Source organism: Camelus dromedarius, chromosome 21 (assembly GCF_036321535.1).
Source record: "Camelus dromedarius isolate mCamDro1 chromosome 21, mCamDro1.pat, whole genome shotgun sequence".
NCBI classification, from domain to species: Eukaryota; Metazoa; Chordata; class Mammalia; order Artiodactyla; family Camelidae; genus Camelus; species Camelus dromedarius.
This window is the reverse complement of record NC_087456.1, coordinates 7,933,620-7,953,247: the sequence shown is the minus strand read 5'-3', so window position 1 is coordinate 7,953,247 and position 19,628 is coordinate 7,933,620. Positions and strand designations below refer to the sequence as shown.

The 19,628-nt window shown below is 46.4% G+C and overlaps 1 protein-coding gene across 2 annotated transcripts; it reads left to right on the top strand.

The window, feature by feature from the left end:
- Nucleotides 1–1,572: 1,572 nt before the first annotated feature.
- EIF2D (eukaryotic translation initiation factor 2D) lies at nt 1,573–19,215 on the top strand. Of its 2 annotated transcripts, XM_010991342.2 has the most exons (15): nt 1,574–1,784; nt 2,659–2,849; nt 4,378–4,461; nt 4,941–5,031; nt 7,905–8,012; nt 9,639–9,895; nt 10,360–10,477; nt 12,064–12,109; nt 12,541–12,644; nt 12,765–12,914; nt 13,274–13,363; nt 13,940–14,035; nt 15,134–15,254; nt 17,275–17,449; nt 19,011–19,215. In XM_010991342.2, the coding sequence occupies exons 1-15, from the start codon at nt 1,729–1,731 to the stop codon at nt 19,079–19,081; spliced, it is 1,758 nt and encodes a 585-aa protein (XP_010989644.2). In that variant the 5' UTR covers nt 1,574–1,728; the 3' UTR covers nt 19,082–19,215. The 2 variants fall into 2 exon arrangements, with proteins under 2 accessions (XP_064333194.1, XP_010989644.2); XM_064477124.1 differs by lacking the exon at nt 12,765–12,914 and having other exon boundaries at nt 1,573–1,784.
- Nucleotides 19,216–19,628: the final 413 nt, after the last annotated feature.

The following is a 19,628-nucleotide window of genomic DNA, read 5'->3' as shown; positions in this document are numbered from 1 at the left end:
GGAGATCTTGCTCTGCCAATGGGGAGGCAGGATGCTGTGGTACAGAATCCCCCTGGGTCTTGGTTCCTACTTGTCAACCACAAATTTTTAGGCTGATAATCTTTACCTTCTTATCCATTACATCTGGTGTGTACAATAGTTTCCCCAGCTTGAAATTGCTAGTATTCCCTTGAATAACCTTCCTCAACTCCTCGCACAGAAGTTGCTTCAGTGGCTGTGCTGCAACAGGCCTGGCCAACAGCACAGAGTCTGGCATCCCACTCCCCAAGTGTGGCTGGGTTGGGGTCCACAGGGACAAGGGTCTGTGACACTCTCCTCCTCTGGGTTCCTCTGACTTTGACTTTGTGACTGGGATGGTTCAGAATAAAGGTTTGGTGGGTGAGAAGTGTAGGAGGAGCTGGAGTTGGGGCTGGGCCTTGGGCCACATTAGGGTCCCTTCAAAGAATGGTGGTGTACATACACCGTGGAAGCCCTAATCTTTGTATAGCCAAGGTAGAATTCTCCTTTGTGTAACTGTGTCGTCAAATTAAAGCAATTAGGGTTTTTGTTTTTTTTTCTTGGTGGATGGACACTTGACGCTGAAGTTTTCATAAGCAAATGTAAATTTAGTGTGGGCCAGGACCCCGGGTGTTTAAATCCTTGTGTCCAGGGTACACAGTAGTCCCATTCAGGGAAACCCAACCTCTCACCCCTGTCTGAGACTGTTTTTGTTTGTTTTGGACTAATATCTATTAATATCTGTTTACTGCAAATTTTCAAAGCACTGTGCAACTTATCACATACCTTATATCAATTATTTCTCACATAAGTCCTGTGAGGTAGGTATTACCTCCACATCTTACAGAGAATGCAAGAGTTTCAGAACAAATAAGCCACTGGCCCAAGAACACACTGCTAGGGACTCGCCAAACCATAATTTGATCTTACTATATCTCACGAATTATTTTTTTGCAAGCACTCTGAGTATAATTACTTTGGAAACACTCCTCCCCACCATAATGCCTGAATGCAAATGGTACATAAAAATGTATAAAAATATTTTAAATAACAGATTTGAAGGTCATATGTAGTTTTTTTCCCCCTCTTAATAGGAGTTCAAATCTGGGACTAGATTCCCTGTTACTGTTATTATCACCCCATGTAAATTAAAAAATATGGAGGAGAAAATGTGGGAGAGAATCCTAGCTGAGGTTCCTCGTAAGCAATAAATTATAAAGATCTTAATAAACAAAAGCTCTTAAGAGCCTTTTCAAGAGGCCTGCAAATTTAATAAAACACAAGAGTTCAATTAACTTTGTGGAGTTGAGCTAACCCGAACGCACTGGGAGCTGGCACAGCTCCCACTTAACACATTCTATGGCTGATAGAGTGGAAATGAACCGAAACAGTGTTGGCCCCGGATGGTCACCCGAGAGGTGCTTGCGCAAGCCGCTCGCGCAGGCGCAGAGCCGAGCAGACGGGCGAGGCGGCGGGGGCGGTGCATCCCGCTCCGCGCAGGAGTCCGCCCTCCAGTCTCCGGCCCCGCCCTCCCTGCTTCAGTTCCCGGCCTCGCCGCTAGGGGTGGCCGTGAAGCTGCGCGGCCCGGGTTTCCAGCCGGGCCCCTTTCCCAGCCGGGCCCTAGCATGGCTGCCCCCAGGGCTGCGGGTCGGAAAGCCGCCGTGTTCTCGTTTTCCTGACAGCCCTTGGCTTCTGTGGTCTCCTTTTCTTCCCCAGGCCACTCCAGCAGACATGTTTGCCAAGGCCTTTCGGGTCAAGTCCAACACGGCCATCAAAGGGTCGGACAGGTGAGGGAGAGAAGGGGCCTGCTCTGCCCACCAAGGGACCCAGACATCTCTCAAGCACGTCCGGCTCACGGCCCTTTCTGGGCTCGGTCAGCGGACCTGGGGTGGAGGTCGAGGGGTACAGCCGGAGAAGGGACGCCAGGGAAGCAAGGGTGAGTTAGACACATTTTGAGGATGAAAATGGAGTGGAGGCCTGATTTGTCTTCCAACCTATCTTTTGGATATTCTAGTGAGTTTAAAAGAAAACATAGTTCAATCAGTGCGTACTGACTGCAGTCTGTTTAGGATGTTGTGGAGGATGCAAAAATGAAGGAATACGGGGCCTTTGCCCTCCCAAGAGCTTTTGAGCCCCTTGGGAGAAATCATGTGGGACCCAGAGAACTACAGGTATCCAAGAAGAAGTGTCTAGTGATAACCTCTGGCAGGAGAGACAGATGGAGGGGTGAGGTGGGAGAAGATAAGTGGTAAGAACTATATCTCTTCAGACAGTGCCTCAAATGCAGGTATCACCTTGGGGATTTTGGAACCAGTGTTCTATGGTTGTCATTCTTGGTGCCCTAGAATAGCTACTTAATCATAAGCTGACAGATTTGTCAACCATATATGAGAAAGGAGCGGGTCCAAGAGCTGTGCAAGAAGTCAGGCAAGGCTGAGTTTCCAGTGGCAGGCTAACTTGGGTTGTTCCTGGTGCCTGAAGAACACGTGAAAATAGATGAGGCATTGGATGAGAAAGAGAATAGAGCGTGTGAGAATAAGGGCATCATAAACCAGTCTTTTCCTTGTCCCTCATGACTTTATAGTAAGTCTTTCTGGGTCCTTAATTTTTATTGAAATCCATCCAGTCAGCATTCATACCAGGCATGTGTGCTTTCTGCAGGAGAAAACTTCGGGCTGATGTAACAGCTGTTTTCCCCACTCTTGGGACGGATCAGGTGTCTGAGTTAGTACCTGGGAAGGAAGAGCTCAACATTGTGAAGTTGTATGCTCACAGAGGGGATGCAGTGGCTGTGTACGTGAGTGGTGGTAACCCCATCCTATTTGAACTGGAGAAAAATCTATATCCGACAGGTATGGCAATAGGATGGAGATGGCCATTACTGTGGTCCTTGCCTAACATCTATTTCTCCTTGTTTCTTCCATTAACCTGTCTTTCTTAAAGCAAACAAGTGCAAAATCTCCCAATATCATTCCAAAGGATCTTTTTGGATTTAATGTCCCTAGAATTAGGTCTTTCAGGACCAGAAACTGCTTTAGAAGGGAAGGGGAAAAAAAGGGGAGCTAACAGAAAGAAAGTGGTTGTCAAGGGAAATTCTGAGATAAAGGAACATTAGTTTCTAGTGGGTTAACTAGGGATGGAGCAGAGGTCTTGAAAAGGGTGGAGTTTTAGGGCATGTAAAAAATGTTTCTTAAAACTATCACTAGCAGGCTTTTCTTAAGATACTGAAGAGATGTTGTGATAGGAAAAAAGCTGGATTAATTAAACCACATCCCAGCTGTCTCAGTGAAGGATTCCGATTGAGATATTTCACAGGAATTCTTTCTTAGGCTCTGCCTGGCTCCCAGGATTCTTTGCTTTCTTTCTTTGTCACAGATCCCAGTGAGTCAGTGTCCTTTTCTCTTTTCCATGGCTCCTGACACCTACTTTGTCACTTGGGGCTTTTCTTCTTCCATGCTTGGCTGCAGCAATGCAGTCACCTACCCCAGGCCACTTCTACCCCTACTCCACTTTGCTGCTACACAAATACAAGCCCTTTTTGATCTCAGGGTTTTACTGCTAATCACTATGGAAACAGAGGGAATCAAAATAATAAACATGGGAAAGTTTCAAAATTTCTGGCAGGCTGGCGTCCCATTCTTAGGTTACTTGTTTCTGAGGTCATCAGTGGAATCTTCATTGGGTCTCTGTCCCTACATTTATCCACTGTGGCCATTTTTCCCTGCTGCAGTCCAGGTGGAACAACAGGTGTCTCCCAAGTGTCAAGTGACATCCAGGTCCCGAAGTCTCTGCCTTTCTCAAGACTGCGACCTCTTTGAGAAGGGAGTCAGCCCCTTGTAAACTCTATGGGATGTGTTCCCCACAGGAAAAGAGGCACTTGGTTCCCAGAGAAGGGGAAAGGGATACCGGACAGGCCAAATCAGATATTCACAAAGCAAATATTCACCTGTAGTCTTATGTGTAAATATCCAACTTCATGTAAATATCCAACTTCGGCAGTTAAACAGATTCTTAAAGCTACAGCTCGCATCATGTGTCTTCCTACTATAAAAATGATAACTTCTCAATGTCACAGATTGAGATAAACTACTTCAAAGAGCTCAATAGAAATATGTAAAGAATCAGGTCTCTAGGGCTTAAGTAAGCAAAGAGTCTAAAAATGAATAGCATGTGACATATAAACTGCTTCACAAACTCGGGGTAACCTAATAAAAAAAAGAATGCAACCTCTTTGGACATCCCCTCACAACCTTCTCTCTAGCTTTCAGTTAAATTTCTTCTCTGCATCTTAATTAAAGGGGCCTTAGTGTTTGGCTTTGCCAGTTCCCTAGGGGATTGACTTTTGGACAGTAAGTGTTTTCTGGTTCTCTTTTTGGACAGTGTACACCCTGTGGTCTTACCCTGATCTTCTACCAACATTTACAACATGGCCTCTGGTGCTGGAAAAACTGGTGGGGGGAGCAGGTAAGAGTATCTTCCTATATTCTGGACACTGGCTGAAACTTACTTAGTGAGGGCCAACTATTTAAATAAATGTGCCCATTTTGTGCATTCATATGACTGAAAAATGGAATTTTTCCCTTCATGTCTGTTGCATCTCTCACTTGGCTGTTTCCATAAGTTCCCTGGTCCTCTCTGACCCTGTTGTAAGGCTTAAGTAAGATAAGTGACATGAAAGTTCTTTGTGGACTGCCAGATGCTATACTTTATATTAATAAGCTGAATTCAGAAAATCAGAATAAATTAGATCATGGAACTGGACCCTCAGCTTGGTGCTTCAGTTTGAACACTAGCCTCCCAAAGGGAAAAGAATCTGATTCTCAGGTTGCTACTTCTTATTTTCATTAGGAATAGTATAGTTGGTAATTAATGTTTGTTGAATGAACGAGTAAATGATGAAGTAAACTGCAGAACTGTAACACTTATTTTTTTGTTTGCTGCAGATTTGATGCTGCCTGGACTAGTGGTGCCCCCTGCTGGTCTGCCTCAGGTGCAGAAGGGTGACCTCTGTGCCATTGCCTTGGTGGGGAACAGGTACTGCGTCAGTCAGCTGTGCCTTTGGGGGAAAAACTTAGGTGAAACTCAGGGGAGTGGTGGGAACGACAACTTCCACAGCATATGGATAAAGGAGTAAAAATAAAACAAAACAAAACGAAGCGGATTCTTCCAGAAGAATCAGAGTGGGGGATGGCAGTGAACCTGTAGGGTGTCCACACATCTGGGCCAAGTGTATTTGCTCCTGCTGCTTCTCTCTCTCTCTCTCTCTCTCTCTCTTTTTTTTTTTTTTTAATAATTTGTGATTTACAGGAGGGTTTCAAAGGTATTACAGAGTTCTGATTTACTCCTTACCCAGCTTCCTGTAATGATAACCTCTCATATAACCACAGCATAGTTATCAAAACTAGGGAACTAACATTGGTACAATCCCATTAACGCAATTACAGACGTTATTCATATTTCCCTGGTTTCCCCACTATGTCTTTTTTTCTATTCAAGGATCCAGTCTAGGATACCCCATTGCATTTAGTTGTCCTGTCTTCTTAGTCTCCTGTCTGTGACATTTTCTTGGTCTTTCCTTTCCTGTCATGACTTCGACACTTCTTTTCCCAACATCCACATTGTCACCCTCATGCTTTAATTATTTTTAGTAGATTTATTGAGATATAGTTTACATACTGTAAAATTCACCTGCTTTAAATGTACGATTCAATGATTCTTAGTAGATTCTCTGAATTGTTTAGCCATCACCACACTGCTTCCTTTTTTTAAATAATTGAGAAAGTAATCATATGAACAATTCTAAAAAATCTAAAGCCTCCTTACCCACAATCCTTTTCTTCCAGAGGTAACCATTATCATTCTGATGCTTATCCTTGCCAGCCTTCTTCAATGCATATACACATGTGCATATGAAATGTATGATTTAGGGTATGTATGTTTAAAAGTACAACAAGCAGAATTAAAAAAAATTTTTTTTGCCCTTTTTCTTTTTTAATTTGGGGGCTGGGGGTTGGGGATTAGGTATTTATTTATTTATTTATTTATTTATTTATTTATTTATTTATTTTAATGGAGGGACTGGGGATTGAACCAAGGACCTCGTGCATGCTAAGCACATGCTCCACCACTGAGCCATGCCCTCCCTAACAACAAGCAGAACTTTTTCACTAAGGATACAGTTTTTTCACCTAAGATACTGCGGATATTTTCCATGTCAGCAAACAGACAAGCTGAATCTTTCTACCCGCTATGTGATAATGGAAGAGGTCCTTCCCGAGTGGACATCATGGATGCCTCAACTTTGTCTCTGTCACAAATAGCATCTTCCTGATGCCTCTACGGACACTAGCGCCAGGATTTTTCTAAAGCAGATGTTAAGAAGCAGAACAGTTAGGCTGAAGATCATGCATCTTTTCTGTTGCTCTACAAAAAAGCTCCATCAGTTTTCCGTCCTACCTACAGGATGGAAAGAGCCTGTTTCCTCACACACTGACACCGGATGTGATGGGTCATTTTCATGTGTGTCATCCTGAGTGAAAAATGACATCTCATCATTTCACTCATTGCTTGTTTGAGAGAGGAAGAGAGGGAGATTGTAGGCAGGGGAGGGGTCAGTGTTTAAAGATCTGATCTTTGCTGCTCATATTCTCCAAGTTTCCTTGAACCTTTTGGAAACAAGCACCTAGAAATGTTTCCTTCCTTGTTTACCTGCAGCAAAACTTGCAGTTGAAAAGAAGAGTATTATTACCCCCTGCCCCCATGCAGTATTCTATCCAAGATGGGAGAAAACTACATAATGTGTATTTGGCCTGCTTAGTGTGGCCTTTAGAACGTATATGGGGACTGAGCCGGGTGGTTTATGGCAGGGGATAAGGGCACAGGGGAGTTTATTGAAACTACAAGCTACGTTTGAAACTGAAGTCCTTCAGCCACAGACCCTTCGAAGGGTGGGAGACAAAGACCTCTCTTTTAGGAACTGGGAAAGAAGCCAGATTGAAAGTTTCCGTGGCAGGAACTGACCCATGGGCACAGTGGGTGGAGCCACGAGGTTAGCAAATATTTTTTGAAGTTCAGGTGTTAGGATCTCTGCCCTTGAGTCTTCTCCTTGGGGCCCAGGCAGCCTTGTGGGCTTCTGTACTCCCCCGCTGTTAGCCAGCTGGACATCAGTACTCACAGGCGCTGTGAGAGCAGGGCTTGAGTAACACTGGGCTGACAGATTCCCATCTGGGCTTTTTTGTAGTTACTGTAAATGCGGCTGTTTTGATATTCTGGACCCGCCCAGTTCTTAGATAGATAGTTACACAGAGCAAGCCCTGTTATAAAGAGCCAGCTCAGAAGGAAGCTCGCTAGTTGGTACCACTGTATCTCTCTTCTCTCTTCCCTGTGGCATCGCTCAGCCTAATTTATAGCATATGAATAGCTTCCCTTTTGAACTCTCTTATAGGATGGCTATGCCTTTTTTAAGGTAGAGGAGATAATTTATATTTTTGAAATTAAAGAAAGGGAACTTTAAATACCCTTCTAGGGAGTAGGGGGTATAGCTCAGTGGTAGAGCATGTGCTTAGCGTGCATGAGGTCCTGGGTTCAATCCCCATTACCTCCATTAACAACAACAACAAAGCCCTTCCAAGTCCTGCCTGGGTTTGATTCATAATAAAACAGTGATAACATCAGTAGAGGAGTTACTCACACGGAAGGGAACGTTTGGTCATGGAATTTTTGAAAGTCGTATTTATAGGTAATCTGAAGAACATTGAGACTGGACCGAGTTTTAGTTTTGTGATATAAGTGGATGCTTCAGATTTGCAACCGTTGTGCTTTCAGCACATGTGCAGAAAGCGGGTCCTGACATCTTGCCCCCGTGGGATGCTTTCCCTGACCCTTGTCTCTGGCCTCCTCCTTCTTAGAGCCCCTGTTGCCATTGGAGTCGCCACCATGTCCACAGCCGAGATGCTGGCTTCAGGCCTGAAGGGCAAGGGCTTCTCTGTGCTCCACACCTACCAGGACCACTTGTGGTGGGTACAGGGTTTCTTCTGTTTTGCAGAGAGCTGGGTGGGTGGAGAGAGCATGGGGCCTGGATTCAGAAGGGAGAGTTGTGGTCCCTGCCGTGTCCTTAGGCAAGTTGCTGACCCCAGACATTAATTTCCTTGCTAAATGTGGAGGAAAAAAAACCTTTTTTTGGCCTATTCAGAGAAGAAATCATAGAGAACTTTAATTATTTTTTAGGTGAATTGTAGAATCCTAGGCCTCGAAGAAGGCTTTTGCCATTGTCTGCTCTGCCTCTCAGTACGGTGATATTCTTTATAGTTCCGGTCCATCTGGCCTTTTCTGCCATGTACATTTAGGCACCTTCTGGCCTCGTGACGCGTGCTTGGAAATTCTCACATCTGAATCCGGATCAAAGTCAAGTAGATCCTTAGGCACCAGGGTGGTAACCCAATTACTTTTATGTTGTTCAGGTTTCACATTTTGGTTCCCTGCCCATTATGGAAGCTGTCCTTTCTCGCTGTGGTGGTCACTCTGTGGAGCTCTATGCCAACTCATTTTCTGGTTGTTTTCTTGTCATTTAACCAAAACAGTAAATACTGCTTTTCTCAAAAACAGTATGCCTGGTCTTTTGGCCAAGTATAGTCTGTTGGTATAGATTTACCCCTACATTTTTAGTCAGTCTTGGACTTATTCATTGTACAAGTAGTGGCAAAGCCCTGCTTTGCTGGAGGCGACAACCATGTTAGTCTGGGTTTCAGCAGACACTTGAGGGCTGCTCCCTGACATTCTCCCCACACCTTGTTTTCTGACTGTCAGTTTGAGCAATCAAGGTCATGTCTAAATTGTTTTATCAGCAGCTGCCTCAGTCTCCCCGCCTCCTACCCTTTAAAAAGAGTTAATGGTATTTACCTGATCAGAAGGGCCTAAACATACACTCTGGCCTCACTTTTAACCATACTCATAAACCTTGTGGCAGCTGTAGGTTATAACTTAGTTTGATTTGTATAATCTTCGTGAAGATAAAGCTTTTTGCTTTTACTGCTCTGCCAGCTCTGCTATGTGATAACACTTTTTTTCCCCATCTTCATAAAACTTAGTGACTTAGTGGTGTAAAACCATTGTAATCGTTCCTCTGCAGGTCAGGTTGCATTCTAACTTAACGCAGAAGCAACGGACTTTGCAGTCTTGAGCAGTCCAGCTGTCTGTGCTTTGTTACACACGCTGAGCCTTGGGTTTGTATTTCACCAAACTGGTTCTACAGACGCATTTGTGATCTTAATTCTGTTATTTAATTCAAAATGGTTTTATTTTTAATTCATATGAAAGAAGTACTTTGGGAGAGGTCTTTTCTTTAACTACTTTGTCTTTAATTTTTCTCTGTCCTTGGATTTCTCTTAATAATATTATTATTCTTTGGGATAAGGAGGAGGCAGGAATTACTCTCCCAATTTCAGAGATGAGGAAACTGAGGAATGGGATTTTCCTGGGCCCAGAATTGGAAACAGAGTTGAGATGTGAGCCCAGGCTCTCTGCCCCCTCCTGGACACCGCTGCCTGTGGCTTTTGCTGTCTCTGGCCTCCCGCTGACCCCCCGACCAAGGCTGGAGGGTGTTGTGACCACTGCTCAGTGTTTCTGACATGAGGTTTCTGCAGGCGATCTGGAGACAAGTCCTCCCCACCATCCATTGCTCCACTGGCCCTGGATCCCCCAGATCTCAGTGAAGAGAAGGGGTCTGTCCAGGCAGACGCCACCCTGCAGGGAGACATGAGGCACCTGGCCCTGGAGGGAGAGGAGGAGGAGGATGAAGAGGTTCAGCAGATGTGTGGGGAGAAGTCCCAATCAGAAGCCACAGAGGACCCCAGCGTTGGGGGCCTGAACCCAGACGCCACAGACAGCAAGACCCTTCAAGGTACAGCTCTGAGGGTAGAAGGGCCTGTCTCCTCCCCATGTAGGAGGCCGAAGGGTTCTGCTCTACTTCTGACTAGAGCGGCCCCAAGGCCCTGGGAGAGCAGGGGAGAGTCCTTATTTTTGGTGAGGGTGGTACACCAGCCCTTTGCCATCTCACCTGGGAGTCTTTGCCACATAAGTCACGTTTCCCTGGGCCTGTCATTTGGACCTACAGAGCCCATAAGGTTTCTTCTGGCTCTGTCTTTGTCAGAGAAGCCTTTGTACCTGGCTGGGTGGGCCTCTGTGGCCTGACCCCTTCTCTGTAAGGGCTCAGTGTTGTAGAGTCTGGGAGCTTGGGTGCCTGGGAATGGCTCCTTCTAGAGCTGAGGGGGGAGGTAGGCAAGTCGCTTCACGGGGAGTTTGCTTGTGCTGTGCAGGCCTCCTGCATCCCTCAGGAAGGATGTGGTCCTTGTCGTTTCCTTTCAGAGCAAATGGACGAACTGTTGCAGAGATGCTTCTTGCATGCTTTGAAGTGCCGCGTCAAAAAGGCCGACCTGCCTTTACTCACCAGCACGCTCCTTGGCAGCCACATGTTCTCCTGCTGGTATGGAAGGCGTGGTGTGGGCTGGAGGCTGGGGCATGGGTCTCTCTTGCTTTTTGGTGGTAGAACAGGACAAAGCTTATGGGGGAATTGGTCAAGTGACATGATGTGGAAAGAGTGAAGTGGAGGGTTGATCTGGTAAAACTGGGTTTTCAAAACTGAAATTTTAGCCAGTGAGAAGATGTTAAGGCAGTGAAGTTTAAAATTCTAAGATCCTCTGAGCACCGTCTGCTGTGGTGACTCTGGGCTCTCTCACAAATCGGGCAGTATGTCCTGTCTAGGAAGGGTCCTGGGGCAGCCTTTTTGCCTGGAGGCCTCTTCTGGAATGTTCAATCCCCTCACAATTTCCTGAAGAGTAGGTGGGCTAGATTAGGTCGTATCAGGAGGAAGAATGGGGGTGACCTCCCTACCCCACCCCAAACACAAGCGACCAGGAGAGGGAGTGTTACATGTGGATTGAACCTGAACTTTGAAGACAGAGCCATCTGGGCTTAAATGCCAGCTCCCCAGGACGTCTGAGCAAGGTGAATTTGAGCCCGTTACCAGGCTTCTCGGAGCCCTAATTTACAACACTTGGAGAATTGCTGTCAGGATTAAATAGCCTGACATTTACTAAGCACCCAATAAATATTGTCATGTCAGGAGATTTGCTCATTGATTTCCACCCTAAGTCTGAACTTTCTTTTTGAGAATTTTGCTCTGTTTTTTAAAAAAGTGGTTTTAATGTAATTTCTTCTCCTCTTTACATGTGGGTTTCTTTAAGGCATTCTATACAAGTGTGGGGTCTGGAGTGTGTGGCAGGATACTTGGTAATTTGTCCTGACCTTGCTGGGTTGCAAGTAACTGGGAAAAGGGATTCTGGAATATTCTCTAGGGTAGAGGTTCTTAACCTGGGGTGGGTTCTGAGAGGGCTCCCTGTGAATCCCACTGCTCTTGCTTGTCACATTTTGAGAGAAGATGTAAGTTCTGGGGAGGTGGAATGGTTACAGCTTTCGTTAGGAACCTCTTCCCCAAAACTAACAGCCGTAGGATAGGGGTTAGCAAACTTTCTGTAGAGTCAGGTAGTAATTATTTTCAGCTTTGCAGGCCACACCGTCTCTTTTGCAGCTCCACAGCTCTGCCATCGTGGCACTAAGGCAACCAGAGATGGCAGATGAGTTAGTGCGGAAGGATTTGGCCCTCAGGGTGTAGTTTGCCAAATCCTGCTCTAGGCCTGGCTGTGACAGTGAACTTGGTGTTGGAAAGGTTCACCTGGAGGTGAAACTTTTGAGGCCACAGAAGATTGTCTAGTTTGAGAGGAATCTAAAGCTATAGCCAGTGGAGTAGCCACTAGCCATGTGTGGCTATTTGAACTTAAACTAGAATACAGAGAACATTCCATCTTTATGGAAAGGTCCATTGGATAGCAAGGACAGTGCCCTCAAGTCTGTATCTCTGTCAGATACTGCTGCTGGCAGAGAGTTCTGGAACAGCAGCCTCTTGCCGAACATATAGGAAGAAGGCTGAGGAAAACGCCCTCCTCCCAGTGTCAGGCAGGCCCCACTACTACTGCTTTGTTAGCTTAACTTGCCTTTTCCGTCTGCCGTCAGCCCTGAAGGACGACAGCTGGACATCAAGAAGTCAAGCTACAAAAAGGTAAGCGGGTACCTTCTCTGCAGACCCACACAGAGAGCTGTGGAGGGGCACACGCGGCGCGAGCTGGAGGGACAGAGAGGAGGCCCTGTCTGCAGGGCCGAGGCTAGGATTAAGCTTTTTGATTCGAGGTGTTTGGGGGAGTGGGGGAAGGAAACTCTCCCCGGGCTGAGGCAGCTGGGTAGGCACCCACTCCCCTCCCTCCTCTCCACCCCTTTGTATCTGCTCAGAGTTCTGGAAGGCTTCACCAGTTAGTCTCCAGCACCTTCTCACTCCCTGACTCTCAGGGTGGGGGCCTCCCACTTCCTAACCGGATGAGGACAGGGACCGTCCCACGTCCCTCCCCAGGACTGGCTGGGGTCTGGCACATCGTAGGTGCTAAGGATGTGTGCGGAATCGATGGAGTCCCCTACCACTGGCCCTCTCTCCCTTAGCTCTCTAAGTTCCTGCAGCACATGCAGCAGGAGCAGATTATACAGGTGAAGGAGCTGAGCAAAGGGGTGGAGAGCATTGTGGCTGTGGACTGGAAGCACCCGAGGTGAGTGCAGGGGGCCCGGTCGCCGCAGCTCAGCTGGCCCAGGGCACCTGGGCCATGGACCGGGAATTGCCGAGACACTAGTATGAAATGTGTTTTTTCTTTCCTTCTGCTGGGTTTTAGGATCACATCTTTCGTCATACCCGAGCCCTCCCCGACCTCCCAGACAATCCAGGAGGGTAGCAGGGAACAGCCCTATCACCCTCCAGATATAAAATCCCTCTACTGTGTCCCAGCCAGCATGACCCTGCTCTTCCAGGAGTCTGGCCACAAGTGAGTTTTCGGAGAGCAGCCCGCCTCTGCCTGCTTGCTGTTCTGGCCTGTAGCCCTCTCAGCCTGAGTAGTGTTCTTCTGTGACTGCTCTGCCCCTCTGCCCCCTTCTCCCAGACCCAGCCTCGAGCCTCCTTCCCCTGGGAAGTGTCTCTGGACTAAGTGAACGAGAGAGTAGGCCTCTCCCTTCTCTACCTGTAATTACTCTTCACAAGGCCCTGCTGGCCTCAGGCAGGAAAAGGGAAGAACACCGCGGCCGAGAAGCCGAGGACAGCGCCCTGCTGAGCAGGGAGTGAGTCTTCGTATTTGCAGCTTGTCCCCTGGCACAGCGTGAAATAACCCCCAGGTCACTTCTCACCTAGGAAGGGGAGCGTTCTCCAGGGCAGTGAGGTCCGAACGATCGTCATCAACTACGCCAAGAAAAACGACCTGGTTGATGCAGACAACAAAAAGTGAGTGGACCGGGAGGCGGGCCCGCCGTGAGTCTCCCGGCGCCGGCCTCCGGCAGGCCTGGACCCGCTCAGGGGGCGTGGCTGGGATGGGGGGGACGCAGGTGGTCACGGCCTTTTAGAAATAATCAAGGCCAGTGGTTTCTAAACCACAGGCTGTGGACACTTAGAGTCATGGTCTAGGGTGTCCGGAGCCACGTATGCTGTCCGCGTAGACTGTAGGCTAAGCAAGCGTCATCTCATGTACGTCCTCTGCCGATGATTTCAAGTGCGCGTGTTAGCGTGAGGCATAAAATGCCAACTTGTAATCGTGGCTAGTTAGTAGCAGAACTGAGCCAAGGATCCTAGTCTTCAGATTTTTCCCATCCCGCTTTCCCCTCCACCGCCTGCTTCTCCTTTGTTCTGGGAGAACATATGTACCTCCCATCCAGAGGGTACATCGCTTTGTGGACTGTGGTCCCCAGTTGGTTCTAATAATCCTGAACGGCTATAGAGACTCATAAAAGTTGAATCCCGATCTGACCTGGCATCAGAAGGGGCGACACTCGGACTTCCTCATTGCTTCTTCTTTCCCTTTAGTCTCGTGAAATTGGATCCCATCCTATGTGACTGCATCTTAGAGAAAAATGAGCAGCACGCAGTCGTGAAGCTTCCATGGGACAGTCTCCTGAGCAGGTAGTGGGGATTGGCAGCCCCCCTGACGTTTCCATCTCCTCCCCTTAATCTTTATCATGTTGGACTATTGAATTGTCACTATCTTCATCTCTGACTTGGTTTCCACAATTCATACCATGTCAGTCTACATAAATACAGGCTTGGGTAATTCTGATGTGGAGGGACTTTGGAACAGTTTGAGCCAACACAATATAGGAGAACTTGAGGGAGAGGGGGAGAGAGAGAGAGAGAGAGAGACAAGAAGATTTATTAAAAATAAGAACTTCAAAAAGATACAGAAACAAAAAGGAGGCAGGGGGTAGGGGTTGGTGGGGATTGTCTTTGAGTCTTCAAAGGAAAGATCCTTATACCCTTTCTTTTCCCACAGAACCAAAACTGAAAATAATTTATATCCGGAGTTAGCAAACAATAGCTTGTGGGTCAAATCTGACCTGTTACCTGTTCTATGGAAATAAGGTTTTATTGGCACACAGCCACAGCCACAGCCACTTATTTATGTTCTGTCTATGCCATTTCCCTGCCAAATGGCAGAGCTGAGTTGTTTCAGCAGAGTCCATATGGCCCTTGAAGCCTAAAACATTTACCACCTGGCCCTTTATAGAAGAAGTTTATCAATCCCAGTATATATGATGGCAAAAGAAAATCTGGTTAGATACAAGATAGACATTCCTTATAGTGAGGGCATCTGTAAAAGATGCGTGATTGGAATGTGGTGGAAATGTGTAGCAGCTTTACTCGGCTGGGGAAGGTGGAGTCTTGAAACTGCAGTTGGTAAACTGCACAAGGCCGCCTGGGCAGATTTTCAGGAGGCCAGGCCAGCGGACAGTTTCCAGGGGCTCAAGTCACTGATGTTCCCTTCGCTGAGTCAGTGGGTCTCAACTGTGGCCGCACTTTGCTTTAAAAAATGTATCTTCCTGATCAGAGTTAATTGACTTAGTTGGTCTGGGGTCTCGCTCCCTAGGTGATTTGAATGTGTAGCCAAGGGCAAACCACTGCCTTTGAGCTCCTTTCCCACCCAACCGCCTGTAGGGGGTGGGGGAATGAGGAAATGGCTTCTGTTGGCTTTATCAGTCTCCAGTGCATTAACTCACATTTCAGATGTTTGGAAAAACTGCAGCCTGCCTATCAAGTGACCTTTCCAGGACAAGAGCCCATTGTGAAGAAAGGCAAAATTGGCCCAATTGACATCACCCTAGCGCAGAGAGCTTCTAATAAGAAGGTAATTTTTAAGAGACACAATGTTTGAAGTTGGTGATTTCATGTCCCTGCTAAGTTCTGGTTTCTCTAATGTGACTGGAGGTTTTTAGATTGGCCTCAGACACCGCAAAGGTTGTTTCTGAAACACCCATGTTTGTGTGACTGGGCTGGGCCCTGTGTCAGACAGGTAAAGCCGACCCCTCCCTCACTGCCCTCTAGGATTTTGTGCTAGGAAACTTGCTAGAGCCTGGTTCCAAAAGTAAACAAGATCTTATTTTTATTTTTTTCTTAGAACTACGGTTTGAGCTTTCAGCTCGTACTCATTCTGTTCCATCTTGGGCCTTGCTCAATGAAAATAACTGGTAAAGAATGGTGAAGGAACTGAGCGTGTTTAGCTTGGCAACACAAAGTCATAGGGAAGAAATTACATGTGTCCTCAAGTATGTGAAAAGCTGGCCTTGGGAAAAGGAGCGTACTTATTCTGTATGCCTTGAGAAGACAGAAATAAGATTATTGGGTAGAAATCCTAAGAAGACAGCCTGGGGCTCAAAATAAAGAACTTCCTAGTAGTGTGTGGTTGTGAGCGTGGGCGTTAGGAGTGGACCTGGGTTCAAATGTGGCCTTTGCTTTGCTGCTTGACTTTGAGCAATTCACTTAGTGTCTCTTTCCCTGAGTTCCCTTATGTGAAGAATGGTTGTTAATACTTACCTCATAAGGCACTGTGAGAATCAGATGACGGAATATATGTAGGGGAAGCACTCAGAATAGTACTTGGCATATAAACAGTCAATAAATGAGAACCAAGAATGATAACCTTAATAATGATTCACAGCAGCCACTGTGTCTTGAATGTGTAACTTTGTGTGATGATGGTTTTGTCTTTCTGTTATAAAGAGCACTTATCTTTTGGAGAGCCATACTGAACATGTGTGGATGAAATGGTCTGACGTCTAGGAGGGTTTGCTATAAAGTAATACAGGAGTGGGGAGTGGAGGGGGGCAGGGATGAGTCACGGTTGGTCATGAGTTGGTAATTGTTGGAACTGGTGGTGGGTATGTGGGAGCTCATTATTCTGTTCTACTTTTATTTATGTTTTAAATTCTCCATAATAAAAAAAAACTTGAAAAAATATGCTATATATGAGATACAGCATCTATCTCACTAAATGTATAACATATACAGGCACACCTTGTTTTATTGTGCTTCGCAGAGACTGGATTTTTTCCAAATTGAAGGTTTGTGGCAACCTGCGTCAAGCAAGTCTGTTGGCACCATTTTCCCAACAGCGCCTGCTCACTTCACATATTTGTGTCACATTTTGGTAATTCTTGCAGTATTTCAAACTTTTTCATTGTTGCTACATTTATTGTGATGATCTGTGGTCAGCGATCTTTGATGTTACTATTAAAAAAATTTTTTTATTGCGGTATAGTTGATGTACAGTGTTTCAGGTGTACAGCAAAGTTATACATACGTGTGTATATATATATGTGTGTGTGTGTATGTGTGTTTTCTCAGATTCTTTTCCGTTATACGTTATTACAAGAAATTGAATATAGTTCCCTGTGCTATACAGTAGGTCCTTGTTGTTCTCTGATGTTACTATTGTGAAAAAGATTACAACTCACTGAAGGCTCAGGTGATGAGTAGCATTTTTTTGCAATAAAGTATTTTTTAATTGAGGTATGTGCTTAGTTTTCTAAGACATATGTCATTGCACACTTAACAGTATGGTGTTAAAAGACTGTTTAACATAAAAGTTAGAAGAACGTAACTTTCATTTGCAATGGGAAACTAAAAAATTCATCTGACTCACTTCATTGTGATATTCACTTTAGTATGGTGGGTCTCTGAGGTACGCCTGTACTGGATGGGGTAGAAAGAATCAATCTAGAAGCACAAAAATTAATTATTTGGATGAAAGGGTGCCATGATGGCAGGGATAGTGAACGTAGCGGGTGAGGAGGCTGCTGAAGGCCCAGAAGGCTTCTGGAGGGGAGGGCATATGTTCTGTACCCACCATCAGTCTTCTGTCCCCACAGGTGACCGTGGTCCGGAATTTGGAGGCCTATGGTCTGGATCCGTGCTCAGTGGCTGCCATTCTCCAGCAGCGATGCCAGGCCAGCACCACCATCACCCCTGCCCCTGGGGCCAAGGACAGCCTGCAGGTCCAGATCCAGGGAAACCAGGTCCATCACATCGGCCGGCTGTTGCTCGGTAAGCGTCTCCTCTGGAGGAGCAGAGACTGCTGTCTAACTTGGCAAAAATTTTCCCACCAACTAAACTCACTCTAGTGAGTTTCCCATGTAAACATGTGGTCCATATAGTTTTTAGCGGCCAGCAAGAGGTGGAACTAACGTGCGAACCAGATCCGTTAGCCCCGCAAATTCAGCGTTCTCCCCGCCTTACTGGTAGAGTAGTTTTCTTCCTGGTTTTCCCTTTTTAGGAAACATCTGCTGAGCACCCAAACCGTGTTAGACACTGCTGGGCTTTTTGCAGGCTTGATCTCTCTTAATTATAATGAGGCTGTGGAACAGCTTCTGTTTTGCAGATGAGGAAACTGAGATTCAGTACTTTGTGCTGCGGCATTCAACTATTGAACGTGCAGCTGGGCTCTGAACTTTGTGACTCTGTCAGACTCCACAGCCGAGGTTCTTTCTACCAGTCCTGAGTCACCCAGCCTGCATTTTGTCCTTGGTTCAAGCTACCTGAGTCAGCTTTCTAAAGCAAGCGTGATCACATCACTCCTCTCTAAAACTTTTTATGTCTCTTCAATGCCTTCAGAATAAACTCTTAAGCTCAGTAAACAAGACTGTCCCAGTCCAACCCCAGTCTTCCACGCAGGCTCCCTGGCAGGTCCCTGGTCCCCACGCCAGGCCTCAGCCATGCTGGCCTCCGGGCTGTTTCCCATGTGCACCTGCAGTTCACACATGGGTGCTTTTCTCTGTGTCGCCCCCTCACCTCCCGTGCCCTCCCACAGCCTGACCTTAAAGGCTCCTTGGCCCAGCTCAAGGGTCACAGGAAGCCTGTCTTACATGTCTCTCTCTCTCTCTCTTTTTTTTTTCTGTTTCCTTAAGTTCACATTTAAAACTGCTAACATACCACTTTCCGGTTGTGTTTATATTTCTGATTACTGTCTGTAACTTGGTTAATTGATTCTGTTGTCTGAACTCCCTGTTAGACTGAGCATCTTGACTCAGAGATCTAATTCCCTTTTTCATCCTTTTTTCGTACCCAGGGCCTGGCACATAGCAAATATTCAATAAACAAATTTATTTTATAGTCTAAGGCTGTACCCAGCAGCTACCTTTTAGAGTTGACCCCTTTAAGTGAAGAACCCCACATGAGGTACTAAGAAGAAATCCAGAGGAAAATAAGATCACCACATGACTGAACTCAGATACACACACTCTCTCTTGGGAGAAAATTACAGGGGCTAAAGTACACCTGGAAAGTAGCTATCAACGTGGAAATTGCTGAAATACACACTTCAGCCTCAAGGTGCAGGGATAAACGGTCCATCCCAGAAGGCTTCCTGTAGGAGCTGAGTTTGAGCTGGATGTAGAGAACCGGTCATGTGATGGAAACTGTTTGAACTTGACAGCAGGAATGAGCTCCTAGTGGGGCGAGAGGGCCAAGAGGTGGCTGTGGAGACTGGGGACCGTGGGGGTCAGCACCGAGGAGGGAGGGTCACCGTGAGACAAAGGGGAAGCGGCGAGGGGGCAGGAGGGGAGCAGGCACTGGCCTCACTGAGGAGTTTCTGCCTTTTGGATTGTAGAAGAGTATCAGCTTCCTCGAAAACACATCCAGGGCCTGGAAAAGGCCCCTAAACCTGGCAAGAAGAAGTGACAGACTCTTGTCTCATGCGGTCGAGCCGGCGGCAACCCAAGCTCGGGGCTGGTAATTTATATGAGTATTTTCAGCTTTTGCAAATAAAAAGAATTATAATTCTTTACCCAAATAAATCTTTATTCTGATCTAAATCAGATGACCCTCTTGTTTCCTCCCCTTGGCTAAAATGTGGTACTAAGTTTTCAGGTCCGAAGCCACTTTAAATGGACACTAGAGGCTGCTTTCCCGTCACGAGGTTTCCGTAGTTGTAGTTCATCCTCTGCTTTCAAGGCGTAACAGCGCATCCAAAGTTCCAGGAGGTGGGGCCTTCCTGTTTTGAAAGTGCCTCTGCCGAATATTCAACAGCCTCCTGCTCGTCTGTTCTTACTACCTAATTAGCCTTCTAGTGCAAAAATCATTCCTTCGCATCTCTGAAGGGCTACTTATGTGGGTATTTATATGTCATCCATCAAGGCAAAAGAAGGGAGGGTTGGCCCTAGGTTGCAACAAAATTTAGGCTGGACAGAAATAAGAAACAGCACATCAGGACATGGATTTCTGTACA

Coding starts and splice junctions, on each gene's coding strand:
- EIF2D (XM_010991342.2), top strand. CDS start 1,729: ATGTTTGCCAAGGCCTTTCGGGTCAAGTCCAACACGGCCATCAAAGGG. Junction 5,032..7,904: donor ATTGCCTTGGTGGGGAACAG/GTACTGCGTCAG, acceptor CCTCCTTCTTAG/AGCCCCTGTTGCCATTGGAG. Junction 10,478..12,063: donor AGCCACATGTTCTCCTGCTG/GTATGGAAGGCG, acceptor GTCTGCCGTCAG/CCCTGAAGGACGACAGCTGG.